At 41.3% G+C, this 23285-nt stretch overlaps 1 protein-coding gene across 1 annotated transcript in view; it reads left to right on the top strand.

Moving 5' to 3' along the window:
* Window positions 1–23285, top strand: part of Vwa8 (von Willebrand factor A domain containing 8) — a 327640-nt gene that overhangs the window by 67390 nt on the left and 236965 nt on the right. The window contains exons 5-9 of the mRNA XM_048422107.3: window positions 9093–9260; window positions 14628–14792; window positions 15313–15362; window positions 15904–16012; window positions 17881–17985. Coding sequence (XP_048278064.1) covers window positions 9093–9260; window positions 14628–14792; window positions 15313–15362; window positions 15904–16012; window positions 17881–17985 — 597 coding nt within the window. The remainder of the gene's footprint in view (window positions 1–9092; window positions 9261–14627; window positions 14793–15312; window positions 15363–15903; window positions 16013–17880; window positions 17986–23285) is intronic.

Here is a 23285-nt window from a genome sequence, read left to right on the forward strand (position 1 = left end):
TTAACTTTCATTTGCCCTAGATGGTAAACTACCTAAAAAACAAAATACAAATTCTTCAATAATTGTTGTTGTAATCTTACCAAAGTTTTCTTCTGAACTTGCTGATGTTGTCATTAATATTGTGATTGTCACATGACTCCAAAAAAACTGGGGAAAAAACTTTTAAGTCAGGTTTAAAATGTACTCAAGTACAAGGAAATACAGATTATAGTACAAATAATTAAACATATATTTACCCTGACCAAGAGGAGATAGAGCTTTAAGCCGCAAATAGTTTGGGGAGGAGAAAGACAAAATCAAATGATTTCTATATTAAACACTTATTATAATCTTGTAATTTCTTTTATGTGATAATGTGAAGTTCAGTAATGCATATAGTATATATTAGTGTGAAGCACAGGGAAAGTAAACATTTACATAGAATTTTAATGTATTCTCTTCTATTTTAGATTATTTTTGATCGACATTGTTAATAGAAAAAAAATACTCCAAGACTTAAAAAAAACCAAAATCACATCATGTTACAGGTCATAAAAGCAACCCTTAATATATAGTTGAACAGCATCATGCCATCGATGAGACAGTGGGAGTTTATCTTGTCTAAGTGCCTTTCACTGACTGGGAACAGACAAGAAAACATAGACTCCATTCCATCTCTGGATTCTGAAGCCATTTCCACACATGCTTACTGAACTGACAAGGTTGTATTCTGGAAGCTCATTCATGAGAGAAATATTTGGAATTTGGAAAACATCTCTACATGGAAACAAGGTTATGAAGAGTGGCTAAGTTCTGGCACTTTTACCAGACCCTTTCCAACTACACTGTTTTGTGCTACAATTATCCCAGTTGGGAAAAATCTGTCTTTTTATTTTGGCCTCTCTGGCAGCCAGAGCTCAGGCTGTGGCTCCTAATTGTGTCAGTCTCATACCGAGACCAACTCTTCCTGCCTATGTAATGTTTGGTAGGTTTGTGAAATTAAATTTAAAAATATAAAGGGAGATGAATGAGGGGGCATTTACTGGAGGAACATCTCGGTGCTTGGTGTTTTAATCTTCAGAACTTCCTTGGGGGCAGATGACTTGCTGGTCTTGCAGATGAGATAACAGGCTTCCATGGCTAGGGTCATAGAATTGGCTAATAGCAGAGGGAGTATTGATTCTATTGCTTCTCCCCAAAAGTAATGATGCTGACCATTGACGACTGTACTGACCACATGCTGCTATTCATAACTATAAAATAGCTATTTTTTTAAAAAAGGAAAATAAGCTTGGATTTAATTTTTATGTTAATAACTGAATGTCAGTGCCATGTAATTATCTATTTGATGTTTATTTGGGTCAGATATTATAATCAAGGCAAAATGAAATGTGCTCTGTATTTGTAAAAATAGGTCATTTAGCTTCCCTGATTGGGTCATAGATTTCATGCATGTGTAGACTGAAACTGTGCTAAGGGTCTCCCTGTTACAAAGTAGCCCTGACCTTGTCCAGCTATCTTTTTTTTTTGGCAAAAGGGGGACATTGTTTTTGTAAATAGATATTAATATTAGGTATTCAGGCTCTTTCTAGACTCTGAAATATATCCCTGAGGTGTACAGGGCGAGGACAAACAAAATCCCCGTGGTGAGACATTCAGAGTGTGTTCCACTAGCTTACTGAAACAGTACACCATCATCCATTGTCACCCTACTGTGAGCAGCACACCGGAACTGAGGTCCTTTCCCGCACAACCAGTACCTACTGACCCTCCCCTGCTCTCCCTGTTCTTCCCTGCTCTCTTGGCCTTTAGTAACCACCAGTTAAAGTTTGTAGATTCCTTGTTTAAGTAAGGCCATGTGGAACTTGCCTTTTGTGTTTGCGTTATTTAATCCAGTGATTTCTAGTTCTATCCGTGTTCTTATAAATAACGAGACAGAAGGGAGTCCTTCCTTCCTTCCTTAAAATGTTGTTTAGTATCCACTGGATGGTGGGTTGTTTTTCTTCCCTAAGACAGGATCTCACTATGTACCTCTGGTTGTCTTATAACTCACGCTGTAGACCAGGCTGGCCTTGAACTCACAGAAAGTCACCTGCCTCTGCCCCCCAAGTGTTGGGATTAAAGGTGTGTGCCACTATACTGGATCACTGATTGTTATTAACAACTTGCTGTGTCCTGGGGGTTATCTCATTCATTTTTAACCTCATTAGAAGGAAGTGAAGGCTCAAAGATGAACTTGACCACACTGAGTCACTCACGGCAAGCGGGTAGAAGACTAACTTAACTGCAGGTTTGGGTTGCTGGAACAGAATGCCTGAGGCAGGTATAATGACCAGAAATTTATTTGGTTCACAGCTTTGGAGGCTGGGAAGTCCAAGACTGAGGGGCTTTTTATCTGAGGAGAGCTTTCTTGGTAGAAAGGTAGAAAGGCAAAAGGAGAGGAACAGAAAAGAGGCCAGATTCACCGTCTGTACATAACTAGTCCACAGTCAAGTTAATATTAGTCTGTTCATGGTAAGTAGTCTTCATAGCCTGACTGCCTGTAAAGACCCCATGTCTTAACTTGTAGCATTGAGGATTAAGTATTGGACACAGGCTCTTTGAGGGACACCTTCAGACTATAGCAGCAAACAGAAAATCAGTCTATCCTATCTGATATTTACTTGTTTTGTTCAGTGGAGAAAGGCTTTACTAGTCTGAAATTTTAGAATAAACAGTTGGGGCTGGGAGATGATTGAGTTCCATAAAGTGTCTGCTGCACGGTATGAAGACCCGAGTTTGGAGTTCTTGCTCCCATGTTCAAGCTAGGCAGTTCCATATCTGTGACCCTAGCGCTGTGGGGTAGGGTGGAGTGGGAACCAGACAGATACAGGACAGTCTCCTGAGCTTGCTGGTCGGCTGGGATAGCAGACTTTGTGAGTTCAAGGCTCAGTGGGTTCCAATTGAAGAAATCACTGAGTGTTGACCTCGGGTCTCTGCACTTAGACATATACTTACACATGTGTGTGCACACTCACAGAGTAAAAACCTTAAAATGTATTTTTTTCATTTTTCTTTTTGCTCCTTCAGTGCTTTGTCAGTGTGGTTTTTTGAGTAAATATGAAGCTTTTTGAAATTTATTTTCATTAAATAATAACTGTATTGGCAATGATTTGCATTTTAAATAGCCTTACTTTTTTATTCTAGTACTGCTTTGATATTTAAATTGTTACATGCAGAATACCCCATGAGGATACTATCATTTTGTAAAGGAGGCCACAGACATCCAGATTAATTACTTGCCTCAGGTCTTATCAAATTGGAAGCAAATCTAGAACAGACTATGAACCTGTTTTTCCTTTGGACTCTTTTATGTCCACGCATCAGGTTATTAAAGCTGAGGTATGAGCCGTCTGGGTCAGAGAACGGCTATATTTTCTCCTGATTATTATTTGAAAGAATTACGTCTTTGAGGTTCTTTGGCTTGCTAGACAAGAAAGACTCTTTAAAATTGGTGCCTTCTCTTCTAAGGGCCTGTGCACTGCTTCTTTACAGCCGTGGGGATTTCAGGAGGAAATTCGCAGTTTACTGGTCTGTCTAGAAAAACGTCGTAGTGCCTAGAGTAATTTTCCCAAGTTCTACTTACCCTTGCTCTGCTCACAGCAAATGTAGGCACTCGTGGCTGTGCCCTCCATCCATTCCTGGCTTATGTAACAGTGTTCCTTATTGAACAGTCGTGCTGTCACTCGGAACTGTGCGTGGCCTGCTGTGAGCCAGCTTTATGATAGCCATAGAGGGTAGGGCTCTCCTCTGAAGACCAGGGGATCTCACCAGGGAGATGTGGCGTGTATGAGAGAACAGGGAAGGCCAGCATTGCTCTTTCTCACTTCAGTAGTGGGCAACAGGGGACAAAGGGGACATTATTGAGTGAGGGCAAGATGCTTGTCCCATATTAGACACAACATTTGTAGCATTTTTTCTATCCAACTAAGTTGAAGCTTAATATATGGCCCAAAACAACATTTATATGTTAAAGTACTTTCTTATTGTTACATTTTATTCTCTGCAAATGCAATCAGATTATAGTAATAAAGTCGGAAAGTGCTGATTATAAAGAACTTAAATAACTTCCTAGGCATTTACAGAGGCACCAGGGACTAATCCTGGCTCTTTAAGTCCAGTGTGTCACGTTTCCTTACCACAGAGCATCCTGGTGCCGGCTTCAGGTACCTCCCAGGGCTTCTGTAAGCCAGATAAACCCGTTTGCACCCCAAGGTGATTTTCGTCCTTTTGTTTATCACAGCAACCAAAGTAAAGTAGCTCAGTCATTCTTTTCTTATATCCTCATGCTTGAGATTCAACTGTGATATGAAATAGCCAATTTATTTCCATGTAGTGCATTTAATTAATAAATAACTTATGTCAAATCAGAAATCAGTTGGACAGATTTACTTTCTCTTAAATTCTTAGTTGAGCTGTGAACCTCATAGAGACTTTACAGAGAGCTCACCCAACACCAAGTAAAACCTCCCTAAGTTTTATTTTAGTAATGAATTACTCTCTTTTCTGTATTTATCCACAATTCTTCCTCTTTGTTTCAATATACCCACGTTTTGACTCATTCAGCAAATGGTCCAGCCAGGCTCCTGCAGCAGGGTTTGTCTTTCTTTTTATGGCCAGTAATTCTGAAGAATGTTTCTCGGTTTTGGTTCTCCTGCTGTTTCCTCGTGTTTGAAACGGTGTAGTCTTGTTAAGAATGCATAGAAGTGATGATGTGTCCACCCAGCTCTGCATCAGGAACCCTGCTGCATGAAATCAGCAGAGCTCATTATTGGCAACACGTGTTTTGACCACATAGCGCGTGCTCTTGCAGTTCCCCAGTGTTGTTGTGGAATGTCACTTTAACTATGGAAAGGTGTGTTATGCTGGCTTATGTTGCGGAATATCACTTTAACTACATAAAGGTGTGTTACGCTGGTTTATGTTGTGGTATATCACTTTAACTACATAAAGGTGTGTTACGCTGGTTTATGTTGTGGTATATCACTTTAACTGTGGAAAGATGTGTTACTTTTGTTTGTGCTGCATTTGCTTCATTATGAAAAGATGTGTTGTTGTTTTGCCTTGCCTGCCTAAGGCACCTGACTGGTCTAATAAAAAGCTGACTGGCCAATAGCTAGGCAACAGGGGTAGGCGAGGCTGATGAACACAGAAGACAAATAGGAGAAATCCAGGCGTGAGAGGGCGACGCCAGCCAGACGTAAAAGTAGGAAAGTAGGACATACAGAATGAAGAAAGGCAGAAAGCTCTGAGGCAAACGTTGATTGAGAGAAACGGGCTAAGATATTAGAGTGGAAGAAGCATAAGCCAAGGCTGAGCATTCGTAACTGATAAGAAGTCTCCATGTCATGGTTGGTGGTTGGTGGGCAAAAGTGCCTGCTGCACAGTGTTACTTTGTGTTGTTCCTGTCATTTATGTCTTGTGAGAAGATATTTGAGTGTGTACAGTTTCTCCCCAGAACTTTACCATCTATTATGAGTCTTGCCTGCCATAATTGTGATGTCCTCCAAATAATAGGATTCTCCTCTGTTCTTTAGTAGCAGGGTTCTTAAACTTAATTTTATTTTATGTGTGTTGCTGTTTTGCCTGCATGTATGTCTGTGAGGGTGTTAGATGCACTGAAACTAGAGTTACAGTTCTGGGTAAAATGTGGTGCTGGGAATAGAACCTGGGTCCTCTGAAAGAATAGCCAGTGCTCTTAACTGCTGAGCCATGTCTCTAGCCAGTAGGGGTTCTTGCCTTGAGGTCCCTACTGTGTGAGATTTGCCCTGGAGAAGAGGTGCAGCATGGGCAGGGGCTTCATGGAATCACTGGAGTACTGTCTCTTCATCCATCACCTTCTTAGTTCTCAGTGCAGCACATCCATCAAAGTAGATGGAAGATTCTGGGTGCGTTTGACATGTTTCTGATCTCTGCATGCCTCTGGATTTCATGTGCATTGGGTCACAGTACCTGTGAGGCGGGAGAAGGCAGAGCCGTATATTCCCTGAGGAGGGAGAAGACAGAGCCGTATATTCCCTGAGGAGGAAGAAGGCAGAGCCTTATATTCCCTGAGGCTCAGTTGTCAGATGTTGCTTTTCCTGCCCATAGTTGGTAAACGGAATTTTTGATCTGTGTGTTTGATTTTTCTCAGAGAATGGGTATCTTTATCTCCATGAAATGTTTAAAAGTCCTATAGTCTGTCTTATAATAAAGATTGATAAAAATTTAACTTAAAGAGCATTTTGCTACCAGTAGTGATATTTAGTTTATTTTATTGTAAGCTGTAAGTTCTTGAGCAGGTGTTTCTTGTGAAAGAAAGCTCAGTTGAAATCTCACCTGCAGCATGTTTTTATAAGAGAGCATCCCAAGTCTGTCCATGGCAGTCTGTTGTTTGATAGCCCAGAAACTGTGGCCCTGGTTTTGATCTTTACACAGGTAGCAGAGACTAGATCCCCTTTACCCGATTTCTTGGGGGCCCTGAAGTCACCTTCCTTCAATATCAAGAAGTAAATAAATACTTTGAGATGATGATCAGTTTTCATAGAAGAAAATCCAAATATTAGCAATAGTGATAGGTTTGAAGGGCTATTCATGAACTGATCTTTTTCTTATAATTGGATAATTATCTTTAGTCTGTCATTGGATCCTAATCTTATTTTCTTATAGTACATAGATACCTGAAGTAAATTAACCCCTTGTTATACATTGTAAAATTCAACAATTTATTGGAAGGAAATTTCGAATTAGAAATTTCTGCTTTCTCTTTGGAAAATGAATGCTGCAGTATTCCAGAAATTTCTCTGGCTATTGGATAGGGTGTGTGTGTCAGGGGGAGAGGGAATGCTTAGCTCTCTTTTTTTGAGTTAATCACTAAAGGGAAAATTAAAGGAATAAAGGTTGTTGTAAGTAGAGATTTTCTAGTAGAGTAGTTTGTGTCCAGGGAAATCACAAACTCCTTGTCACTAAAGGATGACCCGTGACATGGCCGATTGCAGGAGATGTTGCAAATGCAACATCTTTTTGGCTTATCTAGAAAATTGAGCAACTCAGACTCGCAGAGAAGAGAGCTGAGGGATGAAGAGGGTCTGAGCTAGGAGAGGGATAGAAAGGGATGAATTGAGAAATATTTTGGCCTCTTTTTTTCTTTTCTTTTTCCCAGACAAGGTAGATCCAGGCTGGCCTCCACTAACTAGTCTGCCTCTCGCCTCAGTCCCCTGTGTCCTGGGATGTAGTGCCTGTGCCACTACAGGTCTGTTCGCGAGTCTCGGGCAAGGGCCTGGAGAGTTAAACACACAGACAGGACATGGGCCATCCTTGATACCAGAATGCCAACTTTCTTGTGCTCAGGGGCAGCTTATATAGGGCTCTGTCCACGCCCCAGCTCTCGGGATCTTTCAGCTGCAGGCCTCACTAGAACCCACTCTCCGGCATCTCCTGCTGCAGGCTGCTCAGAGCAGAGGAAAACATGTTGTTTACAAGAAATTCAGGGGCTGGTGCTCTGCAGTGCCCAACACTGGGATGTCAGGCCAGTCACCATGCTGGTAAGTTCAAGTTCAATTAAGGATATTAGATTATCAAACTATGAAGATCAATTGGCTCTGGGAGATGAAATACAACTTTGGAGCCCTGCCATGGGTGAACGGTATTCCTGCCTTGAAGACGGGCTGGGTATTTTTTGTCGACACAACAAACCTTGGTTACTCCATTTCAGAAGCTGCTTGGGAAGAGAGAACCTCAGCTGCGGAATTGCTTCCCTTAGATTGCCAAGCCTGTGGACGTTTCCTTGATTAATAATTGATGTGGGCGGTGCCACCCCTGGGCAAGTGTTTTAGGTTATATAAGAAAAGTCTCTAAGCATGCTATGGAGGGCAAATCAGTAAGCAGCATCCTTATGCGGTTTTTGCTTCAGGTCCCTGCTGTGGGTATGTTTCTCGAATTTCCTCTGTGGTGGGCTGTTACCTGTGAGTTATAAGACAAGACAAACCTTTCCTTCTCAGTTGCTTTTGGTCATGGCGTTTACCACAGTGTGAAAAGCAAACTGGGTTGGAACTGAAGCAGATTTGGGGAAATGGGACGTGCTCAGTGTTGTACGGGGATCTCCAGTACTGTCAGGTCTGGTTGCAGACTTCCATGCAGCACAGCCATGTGGATCTGAAGCTTGGGAGCACTGAGATTGGAGAGCCATTAACGCAGAAAAAGTGTCTGGATTGTGTGCTGAAGATCCCTTGGGAGTAGCGCAAGCAGCTGTAGAGGAAAAGCCGTGGGTTGTGGGTGTAGTTCTGGGCCCACGGTTAAGGAACAGACAGCAGGAAAAATTATTGTTCTGAGACTCAGTCATGAAACCAGAGGTGATTTTAAGGAGTGGCAATACATAGTTGGCAGCATTAATTCTGTCTATGTGCTTGCAGAAACGTGAATTCGATTTTCCTTTGAAGTGGACTTTCAAGGATTTTGATGTAAATGTTTGTGTTCAGGGCCTGGCAGGAGAAGCTTTACTGGTTTCTGATCCATTACCATTTACTCCCTATTTCCCTGGATTATGAATTTTCTTAAATCCATGAGGATATGGTACTCATCAATTCAGTCAACCCAGTATGTATGATGTTGTCAGCATTAAACATCACAGGAAAACAGAATTTGTTTTAATGATTTGTTTGCAAACATCATGGTCTCCAAGCTTCCCTACCTAGCCTTTTGATCCTCACAAGACAAGTATGGAATAGAGAAGCCAAACTGTTACTTTTGTTTCTCTTCTCTAATTAGGAAATCTGTTTCCTCGTTTAATTTTGGTACCCATTCCTAGATAACTGTTAGTTTTCTGTTTCATTGGCTGTGTAATCTAAAATGTAATGTTGCAAAAAACCCTCCAGATATTTTCTGACTTTTCATTTAACAGATGAATAAACAGGCACAAAGAGGTAAAACTATTTGCCTAAAATCAGATAGGCAGAGAAAACAAAATTAAGATTGAACCCACTGTCCTGATTCGCAATCTCTAACAAGGAGCACTGTTAGTTCCAGGGCAAGCACAATTAGGCCAGGTTCTGCTGCCCTTGCTGTTCTCATTTTGCCCTTGTGTTTCTTGGAAATAGTGTGCGGTTCGCGCTGCCACAGAAGGCAGGACGCTGGTTTTGGAAGGCTTGGAAAAGGCAGAGAGAAACGTGCTTCCAGTATTGAACAACTTGTTGGAGAACCGGGAGATGCAGCTTGAAGATGGACGCTTCCTGATGTCTGCGGAGCGCTACGACAAGCTTCTCCAAGTAAGAAGGAGAGCCGCGGCTGGCCTCTGCTGCGGGAGTGGGGAGAGCTGAGTGTCACCTGTGAATCTCGACTGGGAATTAGGACCTGTTCAGGTGGTCCTTCTCTTTGGCAAACTGCCGAAGTAAATCACGAGTTGATAATTTTAAAAGGCTGGTCCATCTGCAAAGACCTCCCCAATTACTAGTGTTTCCCCTTTCCTTTGACCAGCTTAACAGCTATTCTTCCCTTCCCCATTTTCCACCTTTATTCCTTGTTTCTTTTGGTAATGACTTTTAGACAGTGCTGAGCATCTGAGATTAAAAAAAAAAAACAACTAAATGAAGTCCCATTCTTAAATTCAGAAAATGCAATTCCGTAGGATCTGACAGACGTGGATGGGATGTTTAAAAGACACTCTGGGGTTCAATTCCCGCATTCATGTGACAGCGTACCACTGTTCCCAACTCCAGTCCCAGGAGATCCCATTTTCTCTTCTGGCCTCCAGGTGCACATATGGTACAAAGACATACATGCAGGCAAAACATCTACAAAATAAAATTTAAAAAATATAGAAGTGATAAATGATGCTCCAAGCCACCAGTGTTTTCTGTCTGCCCCTGAAATTGTCTGCTTCCAGCCCTGCTCTCCGCATTGTCCTCAACACAATAGTCAGTGATTGAGTCAAAACAGGTGTCACACACCTGTAATCTCAGCGTTGTGGAGATCGAGGCCAGAGGGTCAGAAGCTCAAGGTTATGCTTCAATACTTGGGGCTACTATGACCTTGTCTCAAAAAACAAAACAAAACAGCTCCCACCCCCACCTCAACCTAAACAGAGTAAACACGGATCAGTCCTGTGCTCTGACCCTGGTGGCTTCCTGTTTCACTCTTAGTAAGACTGGAAGTCCTTCCAGTGCAACAGGATACCCAGATAATCAGGTCCTACCACCCCTTACCTCAGGTCGGTCTGTCTGCTTCCTACTCTCCTCCAGCTACTAGGCCCCCTTGTGTTGACCAGCTCAGAAGGCTTCTCCCAGGTCTAGACTTGGCATGGGTGTTTCTTGTTCCTGGAATGTTTTTTTCCCAAGTATTTGCTTTGCTCACTCCTACAACCCATTCTTGTGTAAATGTTACATTATCAATGAAGCTCACCTCAGTGCTCTTACTTAACTTGTGTCTGTCTCTGCTCTCTTGCTGCTTCAGATTTCCCCGCAATGTCTTAACATTCTATGTGACTTAGGCTTTTGTCTACTGTCTACTAGAGTACAAAAGGGTAGGGAGTTTTTCACTCCCATTGAAGAATGTTTGGCATGTGGTAAGTGTTCATTAACTCTTTGTTGAATGAGTAGTAAATATGATAGATGATATGACACAAATGTGTACAAAGAGGGAACACTGTGAACCATTGTGAACCATCACATGTTGCTGGGAGTTGAACCGGTGTCCAGTTCCCTGGGAGAAGCAGCCCCAACTCTTAAAGGATCTAACCAAAGAGGGCTCTTCAAAGGCTTTAGCAGTGAGGTGGGAGTTGATGTGAAGCTTCCTCCTTGGTCATCGAGCTTGAGTTGCCCTGCACTGGCTCTCTCAGCACCTAGTGCATCCTTTGCAGGCAATTCCGCTACATCCATACTCTGGGACTTGAAGTCTTTCCCACACTTTTATTGATCAAGAATTGCATCATGTACTACTTACTGTGTGTGTGAATGCAGACATATTCATATCTAGGGACTCTTTTGCCTTCACCTCCCATCTCCTCAGAGGAGCCCTGGGTTACAGAAGCTCATGCTGTGTGTCTGCTTTTCCCCTGGGTTCTGGAATTACCTCAGGTCCTCACGCTGCAAGTACTTTTGCCCACTGAGCCGTCTCCCTAGCCTGTGTCTTCCACTTCTTGCTCTCGCTCTGAAACTGCTAGCATAGGCCTGGAGCACACTGGTGCTAGCGATAGATGCTGATGCAGGAGGGTCGGACTGAACTGATGCCCCAATCCCTGTACTTGGTGTCTTGCTCTGTAAACTACCTTGCAACATTTTAGCAATCTGTTCTATATCATTTGTAAAAGTACCTGGATGGTGTTGTCCTAGCTCAGTAGCCATTTTCTTCTAGATATATCTAAAAATGATCTAATTGTAATATAATCGGAAGGTAATTGTAGAGTTAACCAATAAGAAAAAGTTAAATTTGTACTTTCATGCTATAGTGTGCTTAGTGAAATGGACTTTTTAGTTTGTCTTTAAGAAAAAGGTGTATGTCATGTAGACTACTTTCCTTTGAGCCTTCTTCTAATTATACAATAACTATATGCCTCTAGAGACTTTATTAGTTATTTAGTAGTTTTAGTAAAGAATTTAGAAAAATATTGGTAAAGCACAGGATTTTTTTAAAGCATGTGTATTGCTTCATATCAAAACTTGGTATATTATTTATCTTTATAGTAGAATTCTGTACAAAGCAATCAAATGTATCATTGCTTTGAATAGGAATTCAGGACATGAGAAGTACAAAGACTTTAGCACTTATGCCTTATGGTCTGCTTATTATCAAAAGAGAAGGATCTGCTCTACATCAGTTTTCCCCAGTAGTTGTTAGTGTAAATTTATACTTTTCATTGATAAATCCTTCTGAGTTCTCAGACTCCCTCTCGTGAATATACACATGTATAGCCCTCCTAACACTCGTGTCTTTGGGCACTCTCTATGGTAAAGGATTACAATTGGCATAACTGAAGTCCTGCTTTGTTTGCAGGTTCAATCACTAAATTTTAATACCTTCGAACCCATGTAGCTGGAGAGGTGGCTCAGTGGATAAGAGAGCTTTCCACATGAAGACCTGAATTCAGATTTTTAGGACCCACGTAAAAAAAGCCAGCCAGCCCAGCTCTCAAGTTCTCTGTTATCCCGTCCCACAGCGGTAACGTGACAAACGATAGAGGAAGGAACCTGGTATTTTATTCTGACCTCCTCTGCATGCACCTTGTGTGCATGTGCTATCACACTGCAGGTCTTCACTTGTCCCTGCAGTCAGGGATGGCCACCCACCCTCAATAAGCCATTCAAAGGAACCAAATAAAAGTGGACACAGAAAAGGGAGCTTTATTCATGTGGCCACATTGGGAAGAGGGACCAAGAGACCCAGCAAAACCCTCAAATTCTTCATCTCTGAGGTCCTGAGGTGACAAAGGCCAAGGATGGGTAAATCCAAGCTAAGGGTTCTCAACCTGTGGGTCACAGCCTCTTTGGGATTCAAACAACCCTTCCACAGGGGTTGCCCATGCCCATCTGAAACACATATGTTCACCTTTACATTTTGTAACAGCAACAAAATCACAGGTGTGAAATAGCAACAAAAATAATTTTATGATTGGGGTCACCACCACATGAGGAACTGTATTAAAGGATTGCAACATTGGGAAGGCTGGAAGCTCTGTTCACAGCAATCCCGGTCAAGGTGTGGTCTCACCCACTGCTGTTCATCACTGTCTGGGCTTCAGTCTCATCTTGTAAGGTGGTCTGAGAAGTTGTTAGAACTGTGTGCAATCTCTTTGATGAGACAGTTTCCTCTCTGGCTGGGGCCCTTTCCTTCTCCCAGCATGAGATCCCTGATGAAATTCTTATGTCTTTGGGGGATTCATTGTTTTAATAATCTGATAGTTAGATTGAAGATACAGTGTCTTATTAAGAGTATCTTAATGGATGTCAGACAAGGTTACACATGGACCCTCAAACTCACATTGCATGTACCATACACACACCTTTCTCACTCACTCATCTTTTTCTTTGTCTCTATCACTCTTATTGATTTCATTTAGATGATGCTAGTAAAGTTTATTATAGAAATAACTATTTTGAATAAGTTTCATATTCTGATTATCTGTGTTTTGAGGCTCTCAGGCAAGTCTGGACCCAAACATTTGTTTTTCAGTGTATATGGCATAGTGTCTTGGGATTCTATATTAATTTATGATTTGTGATTTCAATTATGATTAAAATAAGTTTAATTTAAAAAATTCATGCACTCAGTCACAGACTTTTTTCTGTTATGTACTAGAGTGAGTAAGTGCCCAAGAGCTTGGATTTAGGATGAAGCAATTTTTTTATAGGAGTAAAGACACAATATAGAATGATAGAATCTTGCAAATCATTCAGTTAAGTGACACCAAGGGGCTCCTAATGAGCAGGGATCAACAAAGGACCCATTTTTACCAAGCTGTTCTGTTCAGCTTTGAATGTTTGAACTTATCCTATGTAAATGGAGTCGCTTCCACGGTAGATGCATCCGCATCAGTGATGCATGCTGTCTTTACACAGAACTGCAGTTGTTGGATGGATTGCATCCACGGGGTCCTGGAAGGTGGGGGTTACTGAAACTGGGAGAGTTGGACACAATGAAGACAGAAGGTGGTGAACACCATGTTGAACATTTCCGCACTATCTTGTTGATGTGCCCTCAGAAGATATACTCAGAGCTGTGGGCTTTTTCCTTTATATATAAATATACACACTTGTAAAGACTTTGGAGGATACCAGAAATCTGTATATAACTCTGAGCCATTGAGCGACTTAGGGAAGAAAGGCACATTACCAGGTGTCTGCCATGGACACCCACATAGTTCTCATATTTAGTTTTCATGGCACTCAGTCATGTGGATTATATAATTTCCACATTACAGGTAAGAGAATTGAGGCTCCAATGGCAAGGTCACAAATATCTTTTGCAGTTTAGCTAGGGTTTGTATCAGGTGTCTGAGTGTTGCCATTCTCTTAGGCCTGTTTTACACAGGACCGTGGACATGTTAGATAACCCCCTTGACCTTTACATCGTTCATTCATACAATATTGTCCATCTCTGTGTGGCTAATTACAGGAGAAATTTGCAGAAGGCTAAATGTGAAGTAAGCTTTTAAAAACTGGCATTACCAGTCACATGCCTTAAGAGAAATGTGCCTTATTGTCTGTTTAAGGTCTATGAGGAACCTCTACTCTGGTGATAGTCTGTTCATCTAGGTCTATCTTTTTGATCTCTACTTTCTAACCCCCTTTTTCCACATTATGGACGAGAATGTGGCAGGCTGTCTCAGGATCTTTTGTCTGGGTTTTGGACGAGAATGTGGCAGGCTATCTCAGGATTTTTTGTCTGGGTTTGTGGGCTGCATTTCCTCCCCAACATACATCTCCAGGCTGTGAGCTTTCCCTGGTGTCTGGATCCTGATTTATTTTTGCTGCGTTCCTCAATGGCTTGGCTTTGAGAGTGTTCTTAAAAATACTACTCTCAGCAGTCAAGGTTTGGTTCCCTGTCCTGGCAGCTCTTGCATTTAGAGTCTGTGTCACCTGCTGTTGTAGCTGTGATCTGTATCACTTATGCTCTAGTGTTCTCATCTCTCACGTTCTTAGGATCACACTAAAGAAGAGTTGGATGCCTGGAAGATTGTTCGAGTTAGTGAACATTTCCGAGTGATTGCCTTGGGCTTGCCCGTGCCCAGGTACCCTGGGAATCCACTAGACCCCCCTCTGCGTTCTCGATTTCAAGCCAGGGATATTTATTTTCTACCCTTCAGGGTAAGTATGTCAAGGACATAGTGCTTGGAATGATCCTTAGTATCCCCCATCCCCTCTGGCTCTTAAAAATCTTCCCTCCCCTCTTCCACATAGCTCCCTGAGTGGTGGGATTTGATGGAGACATCCTGTTTAGGACTGAGTGCTCCAAAGTGTCTCATTATCTACACACTTTCCAGTTGTGGGTCTCTGTTAGTTCCCAGCTACTGCAGGAGGAAGCGTCTCTGATGATGGCTGAGCATGGCAGAATGTTGCTAGGAGTCATTTTCTTAATTTTTGAGTAAATGAAATGATATAAAAAACAAAAGTCAGATTTCCCTGTGGTGTTCACAATGTTCATTGTGAGCCCCCTGAGTTTTTTTTAAAGGCTTCTTTTGCTTTTATTAAATAGAACATATCATGAAATGATTGCTTTACTATAAATTAGTGTCTACTTAATTAAAAGTTTGGTTTATATTTATAAAAGATTTGTTTCATCCATTGTATTCATTATTAATCAGTTGTATATGTTTCTGTTATTTAGGACCAGCTAAACCTGTTATATTCAGTTGGAGCCAATGTTTCTGCTGAGAAGTAAGTATACTTTATAAATAATGGATGCTTAAACATTTAATTTGTTTAAAAATAAATTTGTTGTTGTTAAACTAAAAAAAATTGTGAAGTTTTTTTTTTTGAATCTTTATAGAGGCCCCACAAAGGCCTGGACACTGAGATGAGTCCCAAGGTCTGAGAGGAAGGAATAAGGATTCTGTGAGCTGAAACAAGCGAGCACTGTGATTGAGAGCTTCTGCTTTCTTCCCAGCGAATAAGTCGCTTTTAGCCCCTAGGTCTTGGGTTTGAGCTTTAGAGAGATGGGAGTGAAGCTCACGTGATTTGGATCAGGTTGTGAAAATCTTATATATTGCAGTAGATTAGAGAGAGCATCTAGATAGCTAATCAGCTTCTGGAATTTTTTAATGTATTAGTGTATGAACCATTGTTCTTTAAGAATTAATAGTATATTTCATCTATTTTAGATAAATGAAATAAGACCAACTGCTTTATACTTATATATTAAATATATACTTATATATTAAAATTATTTAAATGAAATTTAAAATCTGTTCCTTTCTAGGATTTCTCAGCTCTTGTCCTTTGCCACAACTCTCTGCTCCCAAGAATCCTCTACGCTTGGACTTCCTGACTTTCCTTTAGATAGTTTGCCAGCAGCGGTTCAAATCCTGGTAAGTAAAAACTAAAGTAATGGCAGATACGTTTGCTCGGATGTGGCAAAGATGAATGGAAAGTTGATCACTTGAGTTGTCTTGTCATTCTTTCTATGAAAGGTCTGAGATTGCTGTGTAAACTGGAACAGACTGTTCAGACAGTGACATGCTCAGGCTGGGGAGAGCTTGCAGTTTTGAAGGCAGAGGTAGAAATGCAGCCTTCTGGAGATCCCATAGGGGAAAGGCAGCTTCAGGCTGATCAAATAAGAGGTTTACTGTAGGGAAATAGATGCTGAACTGACCCAACCTGAGGCAAGGGAACTGAGCTTTCCCACCCTAGCATCCGCAGTCATTGGTTGGTGGTTGTCCTAAAGGACACAGGTTCTTCAGTGCTGGCAGCTCTCCCAGCTTGTGAAAACAGATGGCTCAAGGAGCCTAAAGGCAGCCTGTGTAAGCAAGACTTTTAGTAACTGTGGGAGGGGAAGGAAGCTGGGCTATGCATAGACAGTGTATGACTGGATCTGAATACATTTGCAGTTAGTGTCCGAAAGCATGTGGCGTCCTGTCTAGAGTGATGGGAATGCCTCCAGGCCAGAGGGCACATACACAGTGTTCAGCATAAATGGGCCTGGAATGTCTGCAGAATGAGAACAAGTTGTATTGTTAGAACTAAGTGTTTATGGTAGAGACAGAGGTTAGAACCCTACCGTGAATTATTTTGTTGAGTAATCCTGCCTGGATTTTATGGTGAGGGAGGAATGGCCCCCCAGAGGTTGTGAGGTGGAGTGTGAAGTAATCTTTCTTATGTAAGATGAAGATACCTCTGTTAGCAGCTAGGAGAGTAGGGAGATCCTGGTTGCATGACAGTGAACATAAGGAGGCTGTTAAAACATCTATCCAGACACTGTCGAGGAAGGCATCATGTATAACAAGACTCCTATTTAAATGTTTCTTGCTTTCCCTTAATGTTTGCAGCTAGACAGTTAGCTTTCTACATATTGTTTACATTGCTGTGTATATCCTGAATATGTCTTATTTACCAAATTTAATATATCTTTTAATTTTTCCTCAGTAATTTTTACTTTGAAAATTCTCTAATCTGAAAAGAAAATCACCTTTAAAATAGCAAAGCAAACACCTATAATCTCTTCAATGAGAAGTCCCTGTTGATAACATATTGCTACCCCTGTTCGCATATGTAACCTCCCCCCCCTAATTTTTTCTGAGTTACTTGAAAGTAAATGCAGTACTCTTTTAAGGTATGACTGCTAAGAGTCGGAGCACGCTATATATCCAAACACGCTTGCTACACTCCATGTCATGTTGATAGTAATTCAGTAAATCATCTAGTAGGCCACATGGAGATCTTCTGTTTGCCCTTGGCAGTAGCTCTTTGATTGGTGTGAATAGACTTGAGAGTGTAATATCATTTGGGTGAAGAATTTGAGGCTAATGAACACTTTAACTTTGTAGTTATAATTGTGAGACTTGATGAATATAGATAAGATCAACTCAGATTAGGAATAAAGGCTGGAAGTGCAGTGCCTTGGATGACTAGAAGGGGGAAATATGTGCTCTTGCAGATGCATTGAATCCATACACTTTGGGTCATATGGTAGATAACCGAAGGCTTTGGCCTAGAGCTCAAGAAAGAGGCAAGAACTAGATAAAGATGCATGGGGACCAGCAGCATAGATGAAAGATAGGAGTGAGTGACATTTACTCAGGGATGTGGACAGGACAGCGAGAGAAGAAATTGCTGCCTTTGTACATTGCTGGAAGATAATTTTTATGCTTTTGGGGAAGTAAACTTTAGCAGTATATGTTTATTTCAGATACATTTTCTGTGATTGACTTGACCTCTCTACATGTCTGCTCCTAAATAGGATTCCTTTCCTATGATGTCAATTGAACATGTAATCCAGTTGATGTATCCGTACACTATTTTACTAGGACACGAAGGGAAGATGGCTGTGGAAGGTGTTTTAAAAGTGAGTACCTGTTTCTCCTTCCTTTCTGTCCTCTTCATTTCACTTTCTTTTCCCTTTCCCCGTTTTTCTTGTCCCTCTTTTCTCTTTACCCTTCTTTTCTTCCTTTGTCTTCCCTTCTCTCCTCTTCCAAGAGAGGAAGCACTGGATGCCAGTAACAAGAAAGCAGTGGTGGGAAACATGCTCTCGGGTGTTTGTATGGCATGGCGGGGGACTCGGGGTTGTTACAGGGAGCAAATGATCAGCAGTCGAACCAAAAGGTGAATATATTGATTGTAGCGGGAATTACAGGCTCATATTGGAGAAGGGTTATAAAAATGAAATGGGGAAGACATGAACAGAGACGTGGTCTTCTTGCACCAGAACATGAAGAGCAGACTAAAGGAACGATTCCACCCAAGTCTAGTGTGGTGCCCCAGGGAGCTGAATCAAGGTTACTTGCTGGAGCCCAGAGAATTTATAGTTGGCCACACACAGGTGTGGGTCCTGTAGGTCTAGTGCAGGGTCTTATGAGCACCTTGGATGCGCCTAGTGGGAGATGCTTATAAACTGCCTTGTGAACCTGCCCTCCCTTCCCTGAGGGAATGCCAGCAGGCATGCTTGTGAAGGTTTCATGTTGGTAAACACAGCTGCTCTGACTTCAGAATGGCAGTGGCTATGTCATGGCTCGAGGATAACATTACACAATGCATGAAAAGTAGGTTTGGTAACAAAAAATATGGTCTGTGTGTGTTTACACATTTTCCAGCTCTGGTCTAACAGAGCCTAGAAACCATGATCACACCAAGGGCCTGGATGTCCAAATCCCACATTCAGTAAAAGGATCTAATTCCTGAGAAATTGTGCTGAGATGAGGATTGGGTCAAGAAACAGATGAGATCAAGGAGATTGTCAACAAATGATTTTAGCATATCAAAACCACAGAAGAGCTTGCTGGTTTGAACGTTAAAAATAAATAGTGATCGATGATAATCCACTGTGTAAAATAGGTATCCATAATTCCATATGGATTTAAAAAATTTTAAATTATGGAAGACAAGCAACTCTCCTTGTTACTGTAGAATGTTTACCAACAAATATGAAAAAAAATTATATAAGTTGAAAAATCACTGTTAGGTCACCATCAGATTGATGGTTGGCTTAGGAAGGTATAAAGTTGGTGTGTGTTTGTGTGTGTGTGTACTTCCATAACTGGATATCAATGTCGTCTCAGAATACCTTGCAAAATACTTAGGTGACTACAAAATAGGAAAGTGATACTTTTATAATCACCAGCTACATGACCCAGCAGAACAAACTGCCATTGGCCCACTGTGCCTCTCCAGTGTTGTGATGAGAAGAGGTCAGCATTTGTCAGGAATCCTACTGAGAGTTGAGGGTTTGAGTTGGAATATGAAGAAAAATATAGCATAATAGTTAAGGCTCACTTTGCAGAAGAAAGGCCTATGTTTTTAAAACTCTTCAGGCCATGAAAGACAACTGAAAAACTGTCCTGGCTGGAAAGAGACTGAAAATTGGCAGTAGCTAAATGCAGCATTTCTTCCTGCATAGATTTTCAGTCACATAGGAGCAAGTGGAATTGTTGGCACAACTGAGAAACTTACATGCTTATGAATTGGGTTGTATAGTTGTATAAATTTGTTTTCTAATTTAGCAACTTAGGTAGTGATTAAATTTGCTAGAGTTCTCGTTTTTGGGGAATAGTGAACTATGATGTTTAAGAGTAGGGACCATGATATATCTTCATCTTGCTCTTAAGGGGAAAATTAGTTGATTGTGTGCATGCATGTATTTGGAGTGGTAGGGAGCCCAAAACATTCTAGAGTGGCAACATGGAATCTGGGTGAAGAGGAAATAGAAGTTTCCATGCAATAGTGTCCTACAGTTTTCCTATAAATTGAAATTACTTCAAAATTAAAAAAACCTAACATTTGAAAATGAAAATTTAAGGGAAATATGTAATGTAGTTAGAAGTTAAAATTTACAGTTTAAATTCATAGCTTGGAAAGTATGTAATTTATGGAGCGGTTATACAATTTTGAAATGGTTTTAATATCTTCTCTTATTTTCTCTGGTGTATTGTTACCATTTAAGCTAATGTTTTAATTTTTATCATAAGTTGCTAATAATACTTGGGGCATGGTTTTCTTTTATAATATGTATAGCACAGTTTCCTCATTGTATGGTTAACAATGGTGAGTTCTAAAAGACCAAAACTCTCCCGTGATGTTTTGTAAATACGTATTTGTGTGTTGGTCCTCAGTGACGATGTATCGACTTACTAATTAACTTCTCTTCAGAAGGACAGCTTTTGCTTCTCTTGCACAGTCTTGGCTAAAGACTACTACTCTCATCTGGGTTATATTTATAATATAGTTATAAATTACATTGGTTTAGGAAAATGGCAACAGTAGGTTACTCTAGTGTTATCTCTCTAGGCAATAGTCTAGGCATTGACTAAGCTTATAGTACCAGCTATGAATCCCCTTTTATTGAGTGGACTCTAAGTCCAATTAGACAGCTCTTGGTTATCCCCAGGATAAAAGTGCCACTATTGCTCCTTTGGGGATGTCCTGCTGGGACAGTCTTCTTGTGGTTTATAGGGTTAGAGCTAGGTAGGGTTGTTGATTTTCTCCCTTGGTAGCTTGCACAGCACCTTCAGATGCTATGAGAGGTAGTTCTTGAGGAGGCTTCAAGGTGAGTTCCAGCTCAGTTTCTCTGAGTCTTGTCTTTGAAGTTGTGGCTCTTCAGTAATGGTCTTTCCAGTTCTGGAAGGCAACCAAAGACAATGGCAACAACCTACATATATTGTTTTGGGAATCAACTGGACCTCCCTGAAAAGGAGTTTTCTTATGTTTGTAGAATTTTGTTAGTCTGTGGCTGATGATGATATGTGACCTAACTCTACTTAAACCACTCTCTGTCTCTGCCTCTCTCTCTTGTATATATGTATTATATACATGCTTTTAAATAAGCTTATAAAAATGTTTCTCTGTGGCTTCTTCAAGCACCCTTAGTGATATTCCCCCCCTACATTGCCCTTCCTCGTGTTTCCCTTTACCCTTTTATAGCTCTTGCGTCCTGCTCTCCTTCTGTAATTTTTGAATGCTAATGACTCCCAAGGTTCATATGCTTGAGTATTTGATCCCTTGTTAGTAGAACTGTTTGGGAAGGATTAGAAAGTATGACCTTGTTCACTGGGGGCAGAGCTTAGGATTTCAGAAGATTCAAGCCATTCCCAGTCAGCGCTCTGCCTCCTACTTCTGGATCCAGATGGGCCCTCTTCGCTATTGTTTGAGCAGTCTGCTGCCATGGCTTTGCTCTCTTAAACTCTAACCCTCTGGAACCTCTAGGTTCAGATAAACCTTTCTACTGCCTTGGCCGTGATGTTTTATCACAGCAAGAAAAGACTAAGGCACCCTGTCTCTAGAGTTCCTTCTCCTGCTTCCACGGTCCCTTTTCACTCTCCTGGTTTGTGTTTCTACTTTAATTTCTATACACAATTCTGAAAATTCAGAGCTAGAATCTACAAGTAAGAGAGCATGCAATGTGTGTCTTTCCTGGGTCTCGGTTACCTCACTCAGAGTATTTTCTAGTTGAGACAGGGTCTTACCATGTAGCCCTGACTGGTCTGGAGCTTGCTATGTAGGTCAGGCTGGCATCAAGCACACAAAGATGCCTCTATCTCCCAAATGCTGAGATTAAAGTCATGTGCATCATACACAGCTATAATAGATATCTTTTTTTAAATGTAAAGAAAACAAAGAGGCAAAGTAAAATAGAAAAGGGAGCAGAGGGGAATCAGGTAAGATGTAACACTGAGCAAGTAGGGTGCAGTCGTACACGCCTTTAAATCCCAGTAGTGGGGAGGCACAGGCAGGCAGATTTCTACGAGTTTGAGGCCAGCCTGGTCTACAGAGCGAGTTCCAGGTCAGGCTGTAAAGTTACAGAGAAACCCTGTCTCTAAACAAGCAAACAAAAATGAGAGAGAAAGAAGGGAGAGGGCAAGGCAGAAGAAGGGAATGGGAATAAGGGAGAAGGGGAAGGGTAATTGTCCTGGAGAGGGACAAAGGGCTGCCTCTGGGTAGAGAGGAGGCAGCCTGGCCCCTAGGAAAATGGCAGTTTATAAAGGTACAAGGGGAAACCTGTGTTAGGATGAGGAGTTTAATATTTGGGGCATGTTAATTAGGTGAGCCAAAGGGGGCTTCTGATTGCTGAACCTCAGTACTTTGATAGCTGACCTTGGTAGTCAGCTCAGGAGGATGAAGTGGCCAAATAAGGAAATAGGCCTTGGCAGCTAGCATTAGAAATGTAATCTAATGGGTTTTAGTAAGGCAGAGGTGGTGCACAGGGGCCCAGCGCTCAACAGGTCAGAGAAACTGGAGAGGAGATGTGGCCTTGGCAAGCTATTGGAACAGACACACAGATGCACAGACAGACACACACAGAGGGCCAAAGCTTGATTCTTCACTTTTTCCCTCTGCTGGTTGTTTTCCCAGTTTGTTTTTCTCTGTTCTGTTTTTTTACCCTCTGTTTACCTTTTTTTCTTCCCTCGTGTTTTTTCTTCCCCAAATGTTTCCCTTTACATCTTTTCTTCTTATTTTATCTCTTACTTTTTATACCTCCAATTACAGAGATTTCTACACAAGAAGAGGTTACCTGACAACCACAAGTTACACATTTTCCAAAAGCAAGTTGAAATCTTTGCATAGGAAGAAATCACGTTAAGATCACAAGTTCCATGTTTTCTTTAGAAGTCCACAAGTAGTTAAGTGTTTTTCTTCACCTCAAAGCAATGATTTTTATAATTGGTTAGCAAGGTTTTAAGCAAGCTGGGTGTATTTCCGTCCGTGCCTTTTGCACTGACAGGCGGCTGTGTGCAGTTCCAGTGGAACAGACTTCTGTTCTTAATTCTCTAGAGAAACTTTAATCAGGTGGGCAGATGACCCTCATTTTTCTTTACTCAGAGTACGGTCATCTAACTTCCTTTTATAACTTTTTCTGAGGTACACAGTGGGGCCTGTGATTAATTCTGTAAGTTATGTGACCAAGGAACTCAGGGCTAGCTTGGGTGTAGGGACATAATTGCTTTCTTTGATCATCAGCCTGTATTTCCACGTGCAGAATTCATGGATCTTTCATGCATGAAACTCCCTTGTTCTCATTTTCTATCCTCTGCAAATCTGACATGTAACAAAGGGAAGGGGAACTTTTAGACTATAGTTGCCTTTTTTGTATCTCTTACTGAAACAGTAGGCATAACCTAAACTATTTCCCTAATCGTCTTTACTAACTGTCCTAAC

The sequence above is a fragment of the Myodes glareolus genome, chromosome 12 (genome assembly GCF_982192425.1).
Source record: "Myodes glareolus chromosome 12, mMyoGla1.1, whole genome shotgun sequence".
Lineage (NCBI taxonomy): Eukaryota > Metazoa > Chordata > Mammalia > Rodentia > Cricetidae > Myodes > Myodes glareolus.